The sequence below is a fragment of the Battus philenor genome, unplaced genomic scaffold, assembly GCF_028537555.1.
Source record: "Battus philenor isolate CCGP_79_NKW_IND1 unplaced genomic scaffold, ilBatPhil1.0.hap1 SCAF_28, whole genome shotgun sequence".
In the NCBI taxonomy this organism is placed as follows: domain Eukaryota; kingdom Metazoa; phylum Arthropoda; class Insecta; order Lepidoptera; family Papilionidae; genus Battus; species Battus philenor.
Genome location: NW_027181691.1, coordinates 3,530,359 through 3,548,815, shown reverse-complemented (window position 1 = coordinate 3,548,815; position 18,457 = coordinate 3,530,359). Strand labels below are relative to the sequence as shown.

The window sequence follows — 18,457 nt, the reverse complement described above, 5'->3', positions numbered from 1 at the left end:
ATTTAAAATACACGTCCCTTTACAGACTTTGCCATTAATGCAGCCGCTATGAACTGCATATTGTTGAAGGCTTTAAAAGTTCTTGCATTAGAATGATAGAATAAATTCTCATTAACTTCCTGTCCCCATGGGCATGTGTGGTAGAAAGTCCAGTTGCAGAAGCTATATTTATTTATATCCTGTAAAAAAATATATTGATGGTTACTTATCTGAAGAAAGTAACTGATGTTTATGATGGAATATTTTTTACACTTAACCACTTCTGGTTTGGAGTCTTACATCACTAGTAAATATTAAGTTTCAACACAGCGAAGCTTCTCTCAAAAATATCTATATAGGGATATAGCATAATGGCAATGCTTAGCATGTGGGTTGATCACAGTGAATCATTATAGTATGCAGCGGATGCTGCTGTTTATACTTTGGAAACTTATCTCTTAGCAGTGGCAATCCTATATAAATAATGCACAAAGTGTCAATTATGTAAGATTGTATTTCAGAAATTAAATTCATTAACTACAATCGCAAGTCGCAGATCTTTACCACTGCTCAATGTGTAAATATATATAGTGATAAATACTTTTTTATAAGACTTAGGTGGTGCTACTAAAGCTGACTCTAAACTGTCAAGTCTGCCTGAACCGTCAAGAAGTTCAACTTGAGATTTTTTTAATTCACTTATTAAAAAATGTCAAGTTGAACTTCTTAACGGTTCAGGCAGCTTAAACAAAAGTACATTTAGGAAATTTAGAATATTTACTCCACAGAATCTGAATAGCCACCTATTTAAAAGAAATGTATAACCTTTCTCAGCTATTGCTAAATTAATAATTATGAATAAATTAACTTTTCATCTATTGGGTTTTCTTGTTTATTAATTTTAACCATATAAACCTAGAAAGAAATATATGGATGACCACTAATATATTAATAATAAATTAGGAATAAATTCATAACAAATTTTATGAGCAACAAGAGGCATAACATACATGTTTATATCCTACTGAAGAATTTAGGTCAGTCTAGAATGAACATCAGCTTTTTGGTATATAAGCAGTATTGGTAGGATCATGTAAAATTTTGTTATGAAGAGGCCTCATTTGTAAAGGTAAACCACAATGCATTGCAAGTAGGCCTCCCTTAAACCTGTTACCTTGTCATTTTCAAGTGCCATACCTAGTCTCTCTTCCTACAGTATGATGGACCTAGCATCTACATGATAAATTCACAGAATGTTTAAAATATACATTATGGAGCCTCCTTTGTAAATTTCCAATAGAGCCAGTTTGAAGAGGCCTTTTCTTAGTGTCTTCTGATGACTTGATGAATGATATAGCTGGTAATATTTGTCAAAGCTTAGATTAAATTATTGTTATATATAGAATGTACCTCAATAGTAAATTTAAATTCATCGGCTTTCTCTTGTTTAGTTGCAGGGCCTGCGATAATCACACAAGCTTGACTTAGGACTTCGGCTTTTTGCTTACATTGTTTAAGTGAGGTGTGTGTTTGCTCGGTCATATCTTTACTTGTTTTATATAGAAGCGGACTGACTGGACATTTCTATAAAGATATTCATTTAATAAATATTAAGTTATGCTTAACAATGACTTGACTAATATTTACAGAATGGTGATTATAGGTGAGAAAACTTCAAAGGGTAAAGATATTTGTCAGCAAACTTTACTTGTTTTTAATCATCATATATCACTCTGAAATAAGTATACATTACTTTTTTGTAATGGAATGTGGCAGGGTAATAACTTCTTCGAAATAAATAGTAAAATATAATTAATTTTATTAAATTACAATTCGAATTTTGAAAATGCTTTTCTATATTATCTTCATGTAATTTATTATCTTTGAAACCTTGATTTTTTGGTAGAGTGTACCCTTTGTTGATTAACAGCAAGTGTATATATATGTATTCACCCCTTTAAAGCTTTTACCCCTATAACCAATTAATGTGTATAAGTCTATTAAAAAAATGTACGATATTATTTAAAAAGATAGTATAGTTCATTAACACTGCCCGTAAACTGTAACATTATTTCATTTATTGTTACAGTTTGGAAATTAACAATTATTCACGTTTTTTCTCTTTTTTTTATAATGGATCTGGTTTTGGAGCATCTCGTATTTTCCGTGTCTTGGGTGCGCAGGGATATTATAACAATAACAAGTTCTTCAAAGAATTCTATTATTTACAGCCTTAATCTCCCTTTCATCTTAATATCAATTATTCTTCATTCTTTTATTTCTCACATATTCCTTCATTCATTTTTATTCCTTGCTCCATTTAATATTTCATATTTGAAGATGTCCGGAACTGAGAAATTTATTTATATGACTGTGGTAAAAACTTGGTATAAAAACATGACATGACATCTTTGGAACTATAAGCCTTTGATGAATTGACATCAAGGCATGGATTCAAATAATAAAATAAATTAAGTATCCTTATGCTTCTTAATCATTAAGTCTCACACATGCACATACATACACACACTAATTTTTATTATGTATACATATAACACGTGAGTATATATAAATATATATATATACATACACACACGTGAATATATATGAATATGTACATATATAAACAGTTATTGTTTCTTGGCTTAACTTTATAAGCAAAGGTCAGCAGCAAAGCAGAGGCCAACTAAAAATACCTTTTACGAAATTTCGCGCGCAAGAGGGGGGGCTTGCATTAGGCTCATGAAGCGGGTAGGATACGACTAATATAAACAAAAGGCGGTCTTATTGCTCCAGGCGATGTCAAAATCATGTTTAATTATGTTTTTGGAGGATGTTTTATAATAAAGTTAAGTCATGCGTGTCTTTATCAAGAGTATTGTGCGTGTCAGATGGGACTTTACTAGAGCACTATTTGTCCACAATTGAATAGCAGTAGGATTTGAACAGTCGTCATGGTAGATAATAAAATACTCATACTGCTGTATTTTTAAAGCGCCTGTTACCTATAATAGCAATATTGCATAAATACAACTCAATTTTAAAACGGAAATATTTACATACATCAAAATCATACAATGTACTACGTAATTAAAATAGAGAACGTTTCTAAGTTTTATATTGCTATAACAATTGTCGATTTATTTGAACTAATTAGCGTCTAATATGCAAGAAAATCAAATAAATCAATATGAGCCATTTACATTTGTGAATTTTAAGAATTTGTGGTATGGAAAGAGGTTCTCTATTGTAATAAAATAAAGGAAGTGTGAAGTAAGCCGTCGGTCTGTTCAATACGGAATATTTGTATTGTTATATGGTTTCGAATGAAGTAAGTGCTAGCTTATGGCGGCTCTTACAGCTTCATCAAAAGAAATTACCGCCACATTACATGCCAGTGGCGGCATTCACACACATCAAGAACTAAACTAGTGTATAGTGTTCAGTGTTGTGGTCATGTCGATTACAATTTAATTTATAACTACAGTTGACGGCGAAATCTGCTCGGCGATTAAAGAGGAAAACCAATCCAATCTCATATCGCCCTCATCGGGAACGAATACGATATCAGGGGACGGAGTCGATAGCCCTCGGTCGCTAAAAGATGCGGCTGCACATGTAGTAGCTTGTATTGTCAAAGTTACATGGTTATTTATGCATCTACAGGAATAATTATATGAAGGTTTCCTATTGTCGCGCGGCACATAAATTATACACCTGTTTTACTTTAGCCGTTATTTAAACTTCATAGTCTGCTAATAAGACGAATATTCTTTGCTTGAAATGTGATATATACATAAATATACAGACGTACGGGACAACAGCATTTGAACTTGAAGTTGGCGCCCAGCATTGGACACAGCAGTAGATAAGAGTTGAGGACAGGATGGGGTTTGCCTATATACGCAATATTCAGGCAATTCATTGTACCGTAATCCTCCTGAAAATGTTTTTATTAGATATAAAAAATGTTGTAGATTGAAAAGAAAATGAGTATATTTATGTATGATAAAATGAGTAGCGGTGCCTTGTACGCTTTAATAAAATAGTCATTCGTCGAGAGGTATTTTTTTTTAAATTGAAAAAAAAACGCATCAGTTCTTTTTGTAGGAGTTACTGGTCGGTGTAAACATGGCTTTTTAATATACTATGATCTAATTGATGAGTCATTACTTAAAATCTATGGTTTGATCGATTTCACACATTTCGTAAAAATATGATCAACCTCTTTGTTTACGGAAGAGTAAATATTAGAAATTGACAAATTCTTGAGGAATACCAGAAAAGGCTCAATTGATTAGAAACTAAAAGGAAATTATTAGCGAGTCCTCATTTGATAAGAGCCCACAACACTTTGTGCATTAATTATATAGGATTGCCACTGACACTGTGTTATGTGTGTTATAAGGACTCTGTGTTTGGCTCCTGAGGATGCCCCGTTGATGGCCTGAGGATGGGATGGCCGCTAGCGGGCGGTGCGCTTTGTTGCACGACTACCACTGCATGTGCGGAAGTGGCTAAATATTGGTCCTTTTCTTACTTAGGATGGGCTTCTGCAAGGTAACGCCTGATTCCATTAAATATTACACCTATTTATCATTATTATTAACCATTATAGAGAAGATCTTCAAGTTCAATTATCTATGTTTTGCGATCGTAACATTAAAATGTAATGAGTGCTGAGTACGTACGTAACGCGAGTGGAATGAACTCTAGTGATTCGAACATATTTTAAATTTTCTTTTGCGTAAATAGAGGAAGAATTTTTTTACTATGATGGACATGACTGTTGCCAGTGCTTGCAGGCTGCCATGCGCCCTGGACTTCACGCAGATGACGGGTACGGTCGACTGAGCGGAGAAACGCGCGACGCATTTTTGTGTAGACGTTGCTACGAATATAACGTCGCTCATCATGGAGAATATTCTATTGCGAAACACCAAAAAATTCTTAGTAAACATACTTGATGATACTTGAAAGAACATGAATTTAGATATTTATTTCAATATAGATCAATTTCCACAAAAAACTGCTCGATTATAGGCGATGAACTCTCTTTTGACGTTTTTGATTTTCCCAACTATGGGAAGAATTACTAAGCTATTGATATTTTGACAGTAGACAGGTTCTCTATTCCAACTGATATGAATAACTCTTATTCAAAGTAAATCAAATGATTTTCCAGAAGAATACTTGTATTGACAAAATATACGGTTGTTTATATACACCCGCGAGGCTTATTAATGGCACGACATTCGTTACAGGGATATTTGTCAAAACGGTGTTCTATTATGGCGGCCATCTTTGTGTTCTCGTCCGTTGTGGCAGCGTTGTTCAAAGAAAATCGACATCACTTAAATCGTGCTGTCATTATTCGTTAACAGTCGTGCCATGATATGGAACTTCCAATATAGCCGCTACAATCTGACAAAACTCTATACGTTGACCAAGAAACAATAAAATACACAAAAACAAAAGAACAAACTTGCCAGAATTAAGCTAAAACCTTCAAATATATATTATTATAGCAATTTTGTTGTTAAATAACAGGCATACAAATATTATTAATGGCATTCATAAGTTAAATAATTACTGTCATTATTAACGATGCAATTTATTATTAAACGATGACTTTAATAAACGAAAGGAAAGCCTTATTTTGAATCATTACACGAATCTCTGAAGATGCTAAGGCAGTCGTAGTAAAAGTGGGTTGTGTCCAAAAATGAAGAAAATATTTGTTGTATGTAAATCTTTAAAAGTAACAAAACCACCCCTCAATTTTGTTTATGAATTTTTGAAATATAAAGAATTTCTATGTGAATAAAGTCACACATACAGTGCATGACTGCAACAATGTAGGAATAGGACTGATTACCTGCCTAGATAATCTTGCTCCCATATCAAGTTGTCTTTTACGGTAACGTCATTCGCTCCCATTAAAGTCGCTGCTTTCGAAACCGCCATTTTGAGTACAGGTTCATTGACCTCTTGCAGTAACATTACTTTAGCGTCTTTTAGTATATTCTGTGGACATAAGGTTGTAGACAATTATAATTAAAGAGTGCTGTTAGGTGTTATAATCTATCATAGATCCTATAATAAAGGCAATTCTTATTTTGAATGTGATGAAAATTGTTTTTGTTTTTTAATGAGAAATGTATTTAAATGTATATGGAAATTCATTAAACTATATGTAACAATATATTAGAATATTTGGTAGTAAGTTACAAATCCGGTAACATGGTTGAATTTAAAATAAATTAATAATTATTAATAATAAATATTATTAAGTTGAATGATAAAATGAATAAAGTTAAAATTAAAGTAAAAATTTTGGTGTCAAAATAAACTACTCAAAACAAAATAGGGCCCACCGCAACTTTGTCTCTAATCGTGTTTATAAATAATTCATATACTAATCATTAACAAAATGAAGCACTACCACTTCTAGCACACATGTTTATTAGTTCATAATGAAGTTTTAAAAGTTAACTTTTTTGTTTATTTCAAGTGGGTAGACAGAAAAGTAAAGTGCTTAAATTTATCCATTTCTTAAATTTTCAATCGTTTGTGTTCTCAGTCTTGCTTTAAGCGTAATACTTTGATCACACTTTGTTTAGCTGTGTTTTTTTTGTTTCGGCTTTATTCCCGATTACAATGCCAGGTTCTCGTCGTCATATGAATGTGGAAACTTCGACAAGGGCAGTTCTTTTGCTTCAAGAGGGAGAATCGCAAAGATCGGTTGCATCTTGCCTTGGTGTGTCACGGCGAGCTATTCGAAACGTATGGGAGCAGTTCCAGGAGACAGGTAGTGTGGCTAGAAGACCTGGATCAGGAAGGATTCGAGCCACAACTGCTCAAGAAGACCGGTACATTCGATTGACTGCGCGCCGGGACCGCACGACAACCGCCCGGACCTTGCAATCCCGGCTAAGGCAATCTACTGGCACACGCGTTAGTGGTCAAACCATTCCGAATCGACTCCACGAGGACGGGCAACATTCTAGGATGCGTGATATTCGTTTAAAATTAACAAGGGCTCACCGGGCAACACGTTTGAAGTTTGCGCGTGAGCATTTGGACTGGACCATGGACAATTGGAGGGCAGTACTCTTTTCAGACGAGAGTAAAGTTAAGTTTTTTAGCGATGACAGACGTGTACGTGTGTGGAGAAGAGAAGGAGAACGTTTTACTGAACCATGCATGCACGGTACTGATCGTTTTGGAGGCCCGAGTGTGATGATATGGGGCGGTATAAGCTTGTTAGGCAAAACAGAGCTGGTGATCTTGAACGAAGGCACGGTCACTGCAGCCAGTTACGTCGAGCAAGTAATCCGATCTTATGTCATCCCATATTCACAAAGAATAGGTAATAATTTTGTGTTTATGCAAGACAATGCTCGTGCGCATACAGCTAGGGTCACTCAGAGGGCACTTTCTGATGCCAATATTTCGGTTTTACCTTAGCCAGCAATGAGTCCCGATCTCAACCTGATTGAGAATTTATGGGATCAATTAAAAGGAAGTCTTAAAGAGGCCCATAGCCACGTTAACAGCCAACAGGACCTCATAAACGCGCTGAAACTCTGTTGGGAACGAATACCCGACCAAAACATCACTCATCTGATTGAGAGTGTTCCAGATAGGCTCAGAGAGTGCATACGGAGCAAAGGAGGTCCTACTCGATACTAAAGAAAAGCTCCCGGCAAGTATATTAAAAACAAATAGTGACTATAAAAGTTTTTATTGACAGTCTACTTAGTGCTCATTTTCTCTAAAAATGCGTATTTGAGTGTATTGCGATAAAATTAAACAATTCAAACGTTATTTTGTGTTTCCTTAATGTGTAAAACCCTAATTCAACATATGCTATATGCACATAAATTAAGGGGAAAAATGATGGTGGGCCCCATTTTGTTTTGAGTAGTATATTTTGTAGGTTATACTACTTTTAATAAATATTTCCAAAGAACTTTCCTTTAGTCTTTACACAACATTTTAAGAGTCTGAACTAATTTTAATTGAAATAAAAATATTTTTTAACGCTCATGAACGCTATTAGCGCATCTTCTCCCCATTAAAACTATATATAGGCGAGTGGTTACATGTATAAACGCTCTAATATATGTATTAATAAAAAGCGTTTTAAAATTGGATTTGTTACATATTTAAATTAATTATTGTTGTCTATCTCTGCAAAGTTTGTATTGCTAGTTGTTGTTCGGTCGCATTTCAAATAATAATTTAACATATTTTAAAGTGATCAAATTATACAGGATGTTTGGAAATAAGCGTATAAGCTGTAAAGGTTTTTGTATTTCGGAGGGCCATGATGAAACATGCGGGTATCCATTTACGATGGAGGATTTTCGACCTTCTATACCAGGAAGGCACCTGAGGTAGGCAGATTGGAGCAGAAGATTCCGAATTGCGTCTGGGAACTCGGGCCTAATCCTCGCCGAGTTGCTTTCTCTGGATCTCCGGGTTCATGAAGCAGCTCTTTTATTTGAAATAACAGAGCTACTATTTTAACTTTCTATGTGACCTACGTAATTGCTCTCAATATATTACGAGAAAAATGTGTGTTGTCCATACCAGTCGCTTAAAATGGGTGTCCCAAAGAGAAAGTTTCAAGTTGATAGCGCTCATAATGATTTCTTGTACCATAGCTGCGGTCCATTGCTTGAAACAAATCAGGTGTAATGGACTGTTGCTTCTAAAATTTAATGTTAATGTATATATATTCTCTAATACAATTTAAACAAAACCTTACCAATGCACTTTGAAAGATAAAGAATGACGTAAAATGAGTTACCGGTTACTATAAGACCTACTATTATAAATCTTTTTTCAAGAAGGTTAAAGAGAATTTTCTAGACAATTGATTATAAATCTTTTTTCGAGAGAAAGACAGCAGCATGAGATCCACGCTTTAGAGATGCCACGGAACGTCCCCAATGCGACATCTTCAAGGGGATGGTCTATGTGCACTTCCTTTCATCGTAATCATTGTTGCTAATAAGTTGAATGTTTATTACCATATGTGTGTATTTAGGTATATAGTACATATGTTTATAAATATATTATCTATATTTAAATATATACAAGCAGTGGTAGCTCAGTATAGGATTGAGACTTGCGATAGTAGGTCGCCCGTAACGCTATGTGCATTAATTATATAGGATTGGCATTGCTTACAAACAAGATTCAAAAAGAGAGTCAGAGTCCTCTGTGTACCATAACACTGCGATCGCCAAACCGCCTGCCAAGCGTGGCGATTATGGTATACCTTCCCATAGATATATTCAGAGAAGGCCTATGCCTTGCAGTGGGCGTCGTATCTAAACATGTTTATTATTTATTAATATATAGTTGCCTATGTGTACTTTTATTATGTTTCCTTTTTTATACTGTATCTATTTTTTCGTTTACAACTGGGTAAAGACTCGTTGGATGTGTTCTCGCACTAGCTTTTGGGAATCAGGTCCTGCTGTTATAGGCTTTTTTTCAAATTATGCGGTTGTGGAAAAAGGCTACCTAAAATTGAAAATCACACGCCTTTCTAACCCACTCTGTATTACCTTTACCAATTTTTGTAATATATATTGTTTTATAATAAACACTGACTGCTTTTCTATCTTTCTATTATATAATCTATTTCTATTACATAATTTATTTCTTCAACATGAATATCTATCTATCTATCTATCTATCTATCTATCTATCTGTATACTAGGGGAAATACAAATGAACGTATACTAACGTTGAACAATCGTTTTTGCTTATAGTTGACAGGTTTCTTGATAAAATCCTAGCAAAGTTCATTTCGTCGATACTAAAATTTTTCTTTTCGCACAAAAATGTTAATTTATTGTAAATTCATAAAAATAAATTTGGACCGAACTTCTGTCACTGTTTCAAATTGTCAACAGGATATATGACATTGACAATGGACATAGCTACTGTGAAGCGACATCGGTATAAACACGACAAAAAATGTGCTGATAAGAGTCTAGAACGGCATAACCAATTAAGCTTTTTTAATTGGTTCCGTTACTGTACGTGAATGGTTCTTATATAGAAATATTTTTTTCTTTTATACAACAACAAGCACAACAATTTATCGGAATCACTCTAAATCGAAAATCACTATAAATCGAATAGTAAATTGTGTTTATATATCGTGTTTGTATTTTTAAACGTGACTATATGAATCTTTTGCCACAGTGCTACTGACAGGCCGTACCGATCTTTTGGTATATTAAAGCTACACCAAAGATACTAACCTATAAACAAAAATTAACTATCGCTAAAAATATGCTGTGGGGATCAGAACTTTTTTACACAGTTTTTGGACCTTCGTGTTCACGGCTTGTCATGGTTCACAGTGACTTTTTTGACAAAATTAATTTTTCACGTAATATTTTTAATTTTCACTCTCTTCTTTTGTCCGTCTCAATATCACACGTTCTTTCCTCTTTTATCTAACATAAAATCTTCCATTGAATTTCGTACTTTATCTTCTTCGATATCAAATCGCTTCCGTCGACTTCCCTCAGAAATACTACATGACAATTTTGATTAATTTTGTTTTTAATTTCTATCCTATTTTCAAGCTTACTTTACATTTTCTTTGGCTATCTTAAATTCTCCAAAGATAGTGATATAATTGTTATATAGGATTAAGAAGTACTACATTACAATTATATTACTATCTATTGCTATTAAATCACAATATTCGTTACTATATGTACCTACTTTACTTCTATTCTTTCTGATGATTTCTCCTATCACTTTGATGTTAAAACTTTTTTTATTTATTACAGGAGAACGTTCTTATTCAATAACACAAACTTTTATATTTTTCACAAAGAAGGTTTTAATTTGATAACGACCTTTATGGATGGTAAAAACAAAGATTTAAAAAAAAAATCTTTAATTTTAGAACACCGCAGGCATTCTGTACTTTGCGAACATATAACAGAAACAAAATACGAACTTTTTTTCTTAGCTGCTATCCGCTTGCATTAAAAAGAAACATGACAATAGCTTCAAAAATTGTGACATAAAAAAGTAATATTATTATGTTACTTGATTGTATCCAAAGCCGTGTTAATCTGCGACAAAAGTTACTGATGTTATGCTTTAATACAAGTGAGATGAGATGAGTCAAAATGCAGCACAGGAGCTTCATCAACAAGATGGAAATACGACTTTGTTAACACGTTCACTGCGGCTTGAGGTCGATTCAGCCTCATGGTAAACTTTGCACTGGTGCGGCGCGTAAAACTCGTGTTTTCTCTCTAGTGCGGCGGCTGTTTACACTCAACCGTATGAGGTATGACAAAGACAAATATAGCTTTCTTTATCTCTGCGAAGCATTGACTCAATATTGTAAAAAAATATTGATGAACATGAGGCAGAAAAGGCCTCAACCGCACTACTAGGAAGTTCAGCTTGAGGCTGATTCGACCTCAGCCACACCATCTGAAAGTTCTTCAAAATTGGGCCCGCAGTGAACGTGTTAAGGTCGTCGGAAGGAGCTAGATGCCGCCTGCAATCAATCCTATTGGAATTATATGCTGGCGGTCTATGATGAGACAAATGATTCCTTAAAATGCTTGTACACAGTCGTATTCTTCGTCATACTGTTGTGTTCAGCTTTTCTCAGGACAGTAGATTTATAAAGTCCGATTATAGACTAAATTTCATCAGACTAGACAATCGGTCCACGTGGTCTTTGACCGTCCACTTAATGGCTAGTTTGTCTAAGTTATCTAGTTGTGGTATATAAGCAGTGGTGGCCCAGTGGTACTTCAAACTTAGTGCATTATTACGTAGGATAGTTTCCAGAGGATGGGCAGCAGCGTCCTCTGTATATAAAAATGCTACTCAATTTTGACATAAAAAACTCTGCATAGTTCTACTGCTCCACAAAAATGCTACTCAATTTTGAAATAAATAAATGGGCTTAGCACTACTGCCCTACAAAAATAAAACTGAACTCGGTACTACTGCCCAGTTTTTTAGTTTACAAAAATGGTACTCAAAAAAAAAATACAAAACCGGATCCAGCATAGCGTAAGAAAGAATGTTGCAGAACGAATGCAGTATGACAGCGCACCTCATATCATTGTGGTTGGTGCATTCAACATATTATTAAACTAAAAAGGGCATTGACACGACAAACAAAGATATACAAATATTTTATAAATATTCATTTAATTAAAATATTCCTTAAATTTAAAATTTAACATTCATTTTGTTTAATTGGCAAAATTTTATAGTACCTTTGTTCTCCTCGGAATAACCGCTAATGAGATGCTGGACAATTAAGTTGTACTTCCGGTCTGTAATAATGTGGCGGTGAACAAAATTTTTTTAATGTAAACATATGTGCATTATGATTTATTATTATTGACGAGTGACAATCCTAGCCAGGTCCTCTCGGAGGGCTAAGGGCTAGGCAGTTTCCCAATCCGGTGAGGTATGTAGCTGCTCGAACCAAGGCTCTCCAGGGATCCTTCGAGATTCGCCAACTTAAAAAAATTTTAGGCCTACCGTGCCCAGAGCTCTGCTCCCTCGCACCCGACAGTTTTCAATTCCCACTAGTGCAGTCGTGTAAGTCAGATAAAAAAACACATCGGGGCTTCTGCGCTTGTCACCTTAGTAAAGAATTACATCTTGTTATCCAAGGACTTTCGTCAGCTACAATGCCATTTGAACAGGAAAAGAAGTTTTTTGCCTATTTGGCGACAAAAAGGTTAAAATTATTCCAGACGGCCTCGTGTAAAATAAACTGTTTATTACTCATTTCAATAACTACCGTAAACAATGCATGTTTTAATTTTCGAATTTCCGGCTATAATTTTGTGTACAGAAATTTTTATTTACGAATTTCCTTTTAAAAATATCAGTAAATATGTACTTGAATATGATATATTTTATTTGAACATCGCTCATTAAGTATCGTGTATTTTTTTTAGAATCTAAACCTCCTCAGAAATCATCAGGTTAAGTTTTTACCCTTTGATTCGTGGTTTAATGAAGTAGTATCTAAAGTTCTTCTAAACCGTAGGTAGTCCACAGTTAGACGTAGACAGTTAGACCTTTCATAGATTTTTAAAGAGAGCTGTTGGTAGTAGCCTGTGTCGCTCCCGATCGCCGAGTAGTCCTCGCTTCGCAAAACTTACACAAAACTATACACCTACACGGGTATAGTCCTTCTTAGTTGCTGTTCCGTTTCCCTGCTGGTGTCATTGTGGACAGACAGTCGCAATCTCTATTCTACACTGATAAAGTTAATATAATCATGTGCAAGTAAGCTAGCTTCAAAAAAAATACAATATTGCTTTCGTCACAACTACAGTTGCATTTGATTATTTAATATATCCAGGCTGATTGGTTATGGTAAAAAACTTCAAAATGATAAATGTATAGTTCATATGTTCTCAATACCTCAATACCCTATCCAAAAATCAAAGGTTTTAAGGGCCATTAATAACCAAATGATGATATAGTAAGAAAAAAACGTTTTTAAAATTCGAATTACTTTATATTAAAATTAATTATTGTTTACTATCTGTCCCTGCATTTTGTAATGATAGAAGTTATTGGCCAATCACATTCCAATAGAAAAAATATATATGCTGATAAATTAATACAGGTGATTCGAAATAAATAAAACATTAAAAATCTTTGCTGACATATAAGCTATATATTCAACCCTTTAAAGGTTTTGTGTAATCAAATTAAAATTAGACCATTAAACAGTGAAATAAATAATTAAACATTTCATTGACAATAGCTTAGGGTGTATTGCACTGAAAAGGTAATTATTGATAAAACCATGGAAATGTTACATCATAAAATCGCTTTAATAATGATAAGCTATCTTCGCCGTATATATTACGCGTTAAAAATGTTTAAGACAGGTTTTGATGCACTAATAAGGACACTCACATTTATTACACCATACAGGAAAAATTCCAGGTCATTCACCTTGTAAACAATTCGTCAAATAACAAGTCACTTTGACGTAACATTGTACTTTACATTAGTTCAATTACACTACAAGCCATTCAAATACGCACTCAATAGTGATTGTGTTCAGCTGTTTTGTTGTACATACCTAAACAGTCTATGACAAGCAAACTGTAAAACATACCATTTTAAAACACAAATTGTTATCAATAATATGATACAGCGTTGACAGAACGTATTCTGGCAGTTTTTATGGAAGCATTTTTTAAATATATAGTATCAAGTCTTTGGTAATTATAACAGGAACTTAAATAAATTAAATTGTTTCCAACGAGTGTTTTTAAGTTTGTACAGATCATAAATTTAAATTAAGAGAGACATTATATCTAAGCATTCTATGAATACGTCTGGAAATACGTAATGGGCACAGTTATTCGCTATTCGAATCGCCACGATAGAGTTTTGAAAACTACACAGACATCTCACTACTAGGAGCGTATAAAATAGTCAAACGAATAAAAATTTTCAAATAATTGAAAGTTTAAAAATAAAATACGACACAAATCTAAATTTATCCTGAAAATAGCTCCTGATTGGCACTGAATGAATTATTATAAATAAACTACAGGTTTTCCTGAAAGTTAATTTAATCAATATAAGAAATACAAATCTTTTTAATGAAATAATTTGTATGAAATGAAGATAGCAGCATGAAGTGTCATAGCGAAATCTTCCTATAACCGGTTGAAAGATTTAGAGCTATCAAGAGCGGACATCATCTTGAGCAACTTTGATAGAAATATTAAAAAATTATCCAGATTAGTGCCGTTAATAGTTAAACGCTAATGCATAGTAGGCTTGCCTAAACCTGCTACGCAAATAAAAGCTGTAATATTTTTGTAAAATGAAAAGAGGTAGGAAAGGCGATGGGTAAGAGGATGATAAGAATGCTAAAGAGGTGGAAAATTTTATGACCGTTGATGGGAAAAAAAGCTCGAAAGATAATTTGAAGGAAAGAAGAAAAAACAACTGTAAATAAAACTATAACTAAAAAAAATTATTGTCTGAAAATTTTACATGCTTGTCCACATCAAAATAGTATAGTATAAATAGAAAGGAGTATAAAAAACCTGCTACGCGGACCGTCAGCCCCGATAACTGTAGCTATTCGCTACACGATGGACACGGCACCCGCACGATCAACCCAAGGTATGGTTATAAATTACGCCTCTATACGCAAAAATAAAACTCTGTGATATTCAATTCTTCTCCTGTGAAATTTGATATAACTCTGATCAACTCAAAATATTATTTTATAAAATATATTACAGTTACATAGCTATCGTTTTATTCGAAAAAAAAGGTTGGTAGGATAGTTACAGTCACACTCGAAATATAAAAAAGTAAAAATGATATATTACAGATTTACGTGTTTATTGGACCTGAATAATGATAATTCTTGTAACAGTCCAGTGATTTCAAAACGTGACTCACAACAAACATGACAATACGTTCTGATTAGCGATAATCGCAGCTTACCGGAAACAAATTTCGTTATATCATGAATAATGTAAAAATAAAAAAGTTACAGTTTTTTTATTTTATTTATGAACATAATTATTTCGTAAATTTGAAATTATAATTATCTTAACTGTAATTTTTGAAAACATTGAAGCTTAATATTTTATAGCTTTCCACCGAAAAACAAACACGATGACTAATTTTATTGCAAAGAAAATATGAAGTTTATATGAAATTTAAATTGCACCTATCCCAATGTCGATCCACGATTGAAAGCACTTCTGAAATACTTCTTTAGGAAAGCCCTTCAGTTGCTCTATCGTAGCTCTTTCATTAGTTTTCTTTCAGTATGATATTTATTTTTGGGAAGCACCAAAAACCGCGTGGTGTTAACACCGGAGAGTAAGGCGGGTGTGGACAGTTATATTTTTTACCAAAAACTCACGAATCAGTAGCGTTGTCTGGGAACGAATTTCGTACTAACTTGTCTCATTTACATATTATCAGTTGAATTGCTTTGCACGGACCGTGGACACGGGTTGACACCCACTAGAAGGACAGACGACATAGTCAATATCGTGGGGAGTCGGCGGATCCGGCTAGCATACTTCTTCTGGCTAGCTTAGACTTCTTGTCGGTTTTTGGAGGAGACCCTTTGTAGTAGGTTTCTATTAGCTGACATGATATAATAATCATAATATCTAAGTTTAATAATGATAAACTTGAATACTTTGAAGTATTTTTAGAGTTTTAGGAACTGGAACATGGTCCCTCTCTACCAAGCTTACACTCGCTCAACGACCCCTCGAGATCGAATCAATAATGAGGAGATTCTTAAAGGAAGGGAAGTACGTACATAGCCCAGCGGATTGACAAGTTGAAGTAGCAGTGGGCAGTCATAGCACTCGAGACTGAAAAAACGAAACGATTCTCATCGGTTCTATTGTAAATCTTTGAGAGGGACATAGGTCTCCTATAGAGCTCATAGAACATCCACTGATGGCTTTATGTTCATGGAAAGTCAACATCTACAGAAAGATGATGTTATCTTTCTTTCTTAAGTCTCCATATGTTTTTTTTTTTGTCTTTGACAATATCGTAGACTATAGAACGGTAAATATAGTAGACCTCGAGTTTTTTTTCAGTAAATAGGCTTAAAAACTTTTGTCACCCAGCATCTAGTTGTTATATTATTTATTTCATTGAATTAGGCAGCAAAGACGTCGAGATTGTTGACTTGGGCTTCTATTTACAACCATTTAGGCACCCCACTCTTTTTGCCCTATATGCTAAAATACATATAAAAAGGTCGTGTAATTAAAGACGTGTAGTTAATAAAGCTATTTATTGATATAATTGATCACAGATAAATTTAACAAACACAAAATATCATAAATAAAAATACAGTCTCAAAAATTCTAAAACATCTGCTACTAGCTATTACGCACTACACAGCTTTTATAAAAATTTAAAAAATCGTACCGTAAGTTTGGGTAAATATTCTTATAAATTTATAAAACAAAATTAAGCTGTTAACTACCACTAAATTCATAAATTATTTAAATTTGGAATGAAAAAGTGTGATCTTATTACAAAATTTCTTACGTAATAACTCTAACGAACTGATAAAGACTGAGGTTATTGACTCCTCAGAAACACTTAATTAGTGTCTTAGTTTGGTCATCCTTGTCGAAGCAAAGAAGAATCTATATGGATGGCAGGGTTAGAAAAGCTGGCCAATCTACATTACATATTGGCCTGGTTCACTACTCCTTCCTATTTCTCTCTAAATACTTTTACAAGTGTAAACAGCTGTAGTTTACTTTTTAAAATAATAACCTATAAATAAATAATTATACATTACAGCAAAGGTATCATGGTAAAAGGGTCGCCCTCTTTCGACTGTGAAAAACCATCTCTAAGACGGACAAGAAAAGAAAGCTGAGGGACTATCCATACTAACATCTATTTTCTCCAGAAGTTCAAGATCTAGTTTGACTCTTGTTAATCATCCTCCTGTATATTTTGATCTCGTAAAAGGCTACACTAGGTATAGATAAAGGGTCTATAAGTGTGAATAGTTTAAGATCCAGAGGTCATTAAACCTTACGATGGCAAATAATGATTAACCACGATAAGTAGAGCCTTGCTATCCATGGTAGTAATTATATAATCATGATTTAGAAGCAGATTTAGTGTGTAAAATGGTCATAATATGGGCATTGCATGTATGCTGGCTGATATTAACAATAGGACAAAACAAAATTTGGCTCTTATTCGTACAAGAATATACGTAATTGAAATTAAATAAAGATATTAGACGACCTTAAAAATGTTTCATAAAAGTAATCAAAATTAAATCCAAAAAAAGATCGTTATCTCATGTCAAAAATTACCAACAGTATTTTTTTAAATATGAAAAATAAAATATAATTAACACATTTTATTTATATATCGGCGCTTCTCGCTAGGGCTATATTCAAATGTTGAAATACGCAAGCTAATAAACTAAAAAAAAATCTACGTCAGATGCGTCAGGCGCCTCTCGTTCGGCTTTCCGGCCCTTTTATCCATCGCTGCGTCTACAGATATAACCTGTCATTACACCCACACTGAACTAGGCCCACATGAAAGTTTTTAACAACTGCGTAATATTCATTAAAACACTATTAATTATACTAAATTAAATCAATATTAATTAAAGATCATTAAAATTAAATTATGCCTTACTATCGATTTTAATTATAATTAGATTATTTTGTCCAAAAAATTACGATAATTATATAAATTTTAAATATGAAATTTAATTTAAAAATAATAGCAAATATCATTATTTGCTTAATGTATATTTTTTAATCTGTGATATTCAATTATTGGTCATCTGACTACATATAAAAAATATTTAAATAGATTACTTCATATCAACTAATTTAAATCATTTATAACATGTCGAAAAACCAGAAACGTTATT

At 33.5% G+C, this 18,457-nt stretch overlaps 1 protein-coding gene across 1 annotated transcript; it reads right to left on the bottom strand.

Moving 5' to 3' along the window:
• Window positions 1-2: 2 nt before the first annotated feature.
• Window positions 3-8,682, bottom strand: LOC137926075 (ornithine transcarbamylase, mitochondrial-like). Its single transcript, XM_068769616.1, has 6 exons — window positions 8,578-8,682; window positions 5,858-6,006; window positions 4,752-4,905; window positions 3,794-3,919; window positions 1,390-1,563; window positions 3-179 (listed from the first exon to the last, which is right to left on the bottom strand). The coding sequence occupies exons 1-6, from the start codon at window positions 8,647-8,649 to the stop codon at window positions 3-5; spliced, it is 852 nt and encodes a 283-aa protein (XP_068625717.1). The 5' UTR covers window positions 8,650-8,682.
• Window positions 8,683-18,457: the final 9,775 nt, after the last annotated feature.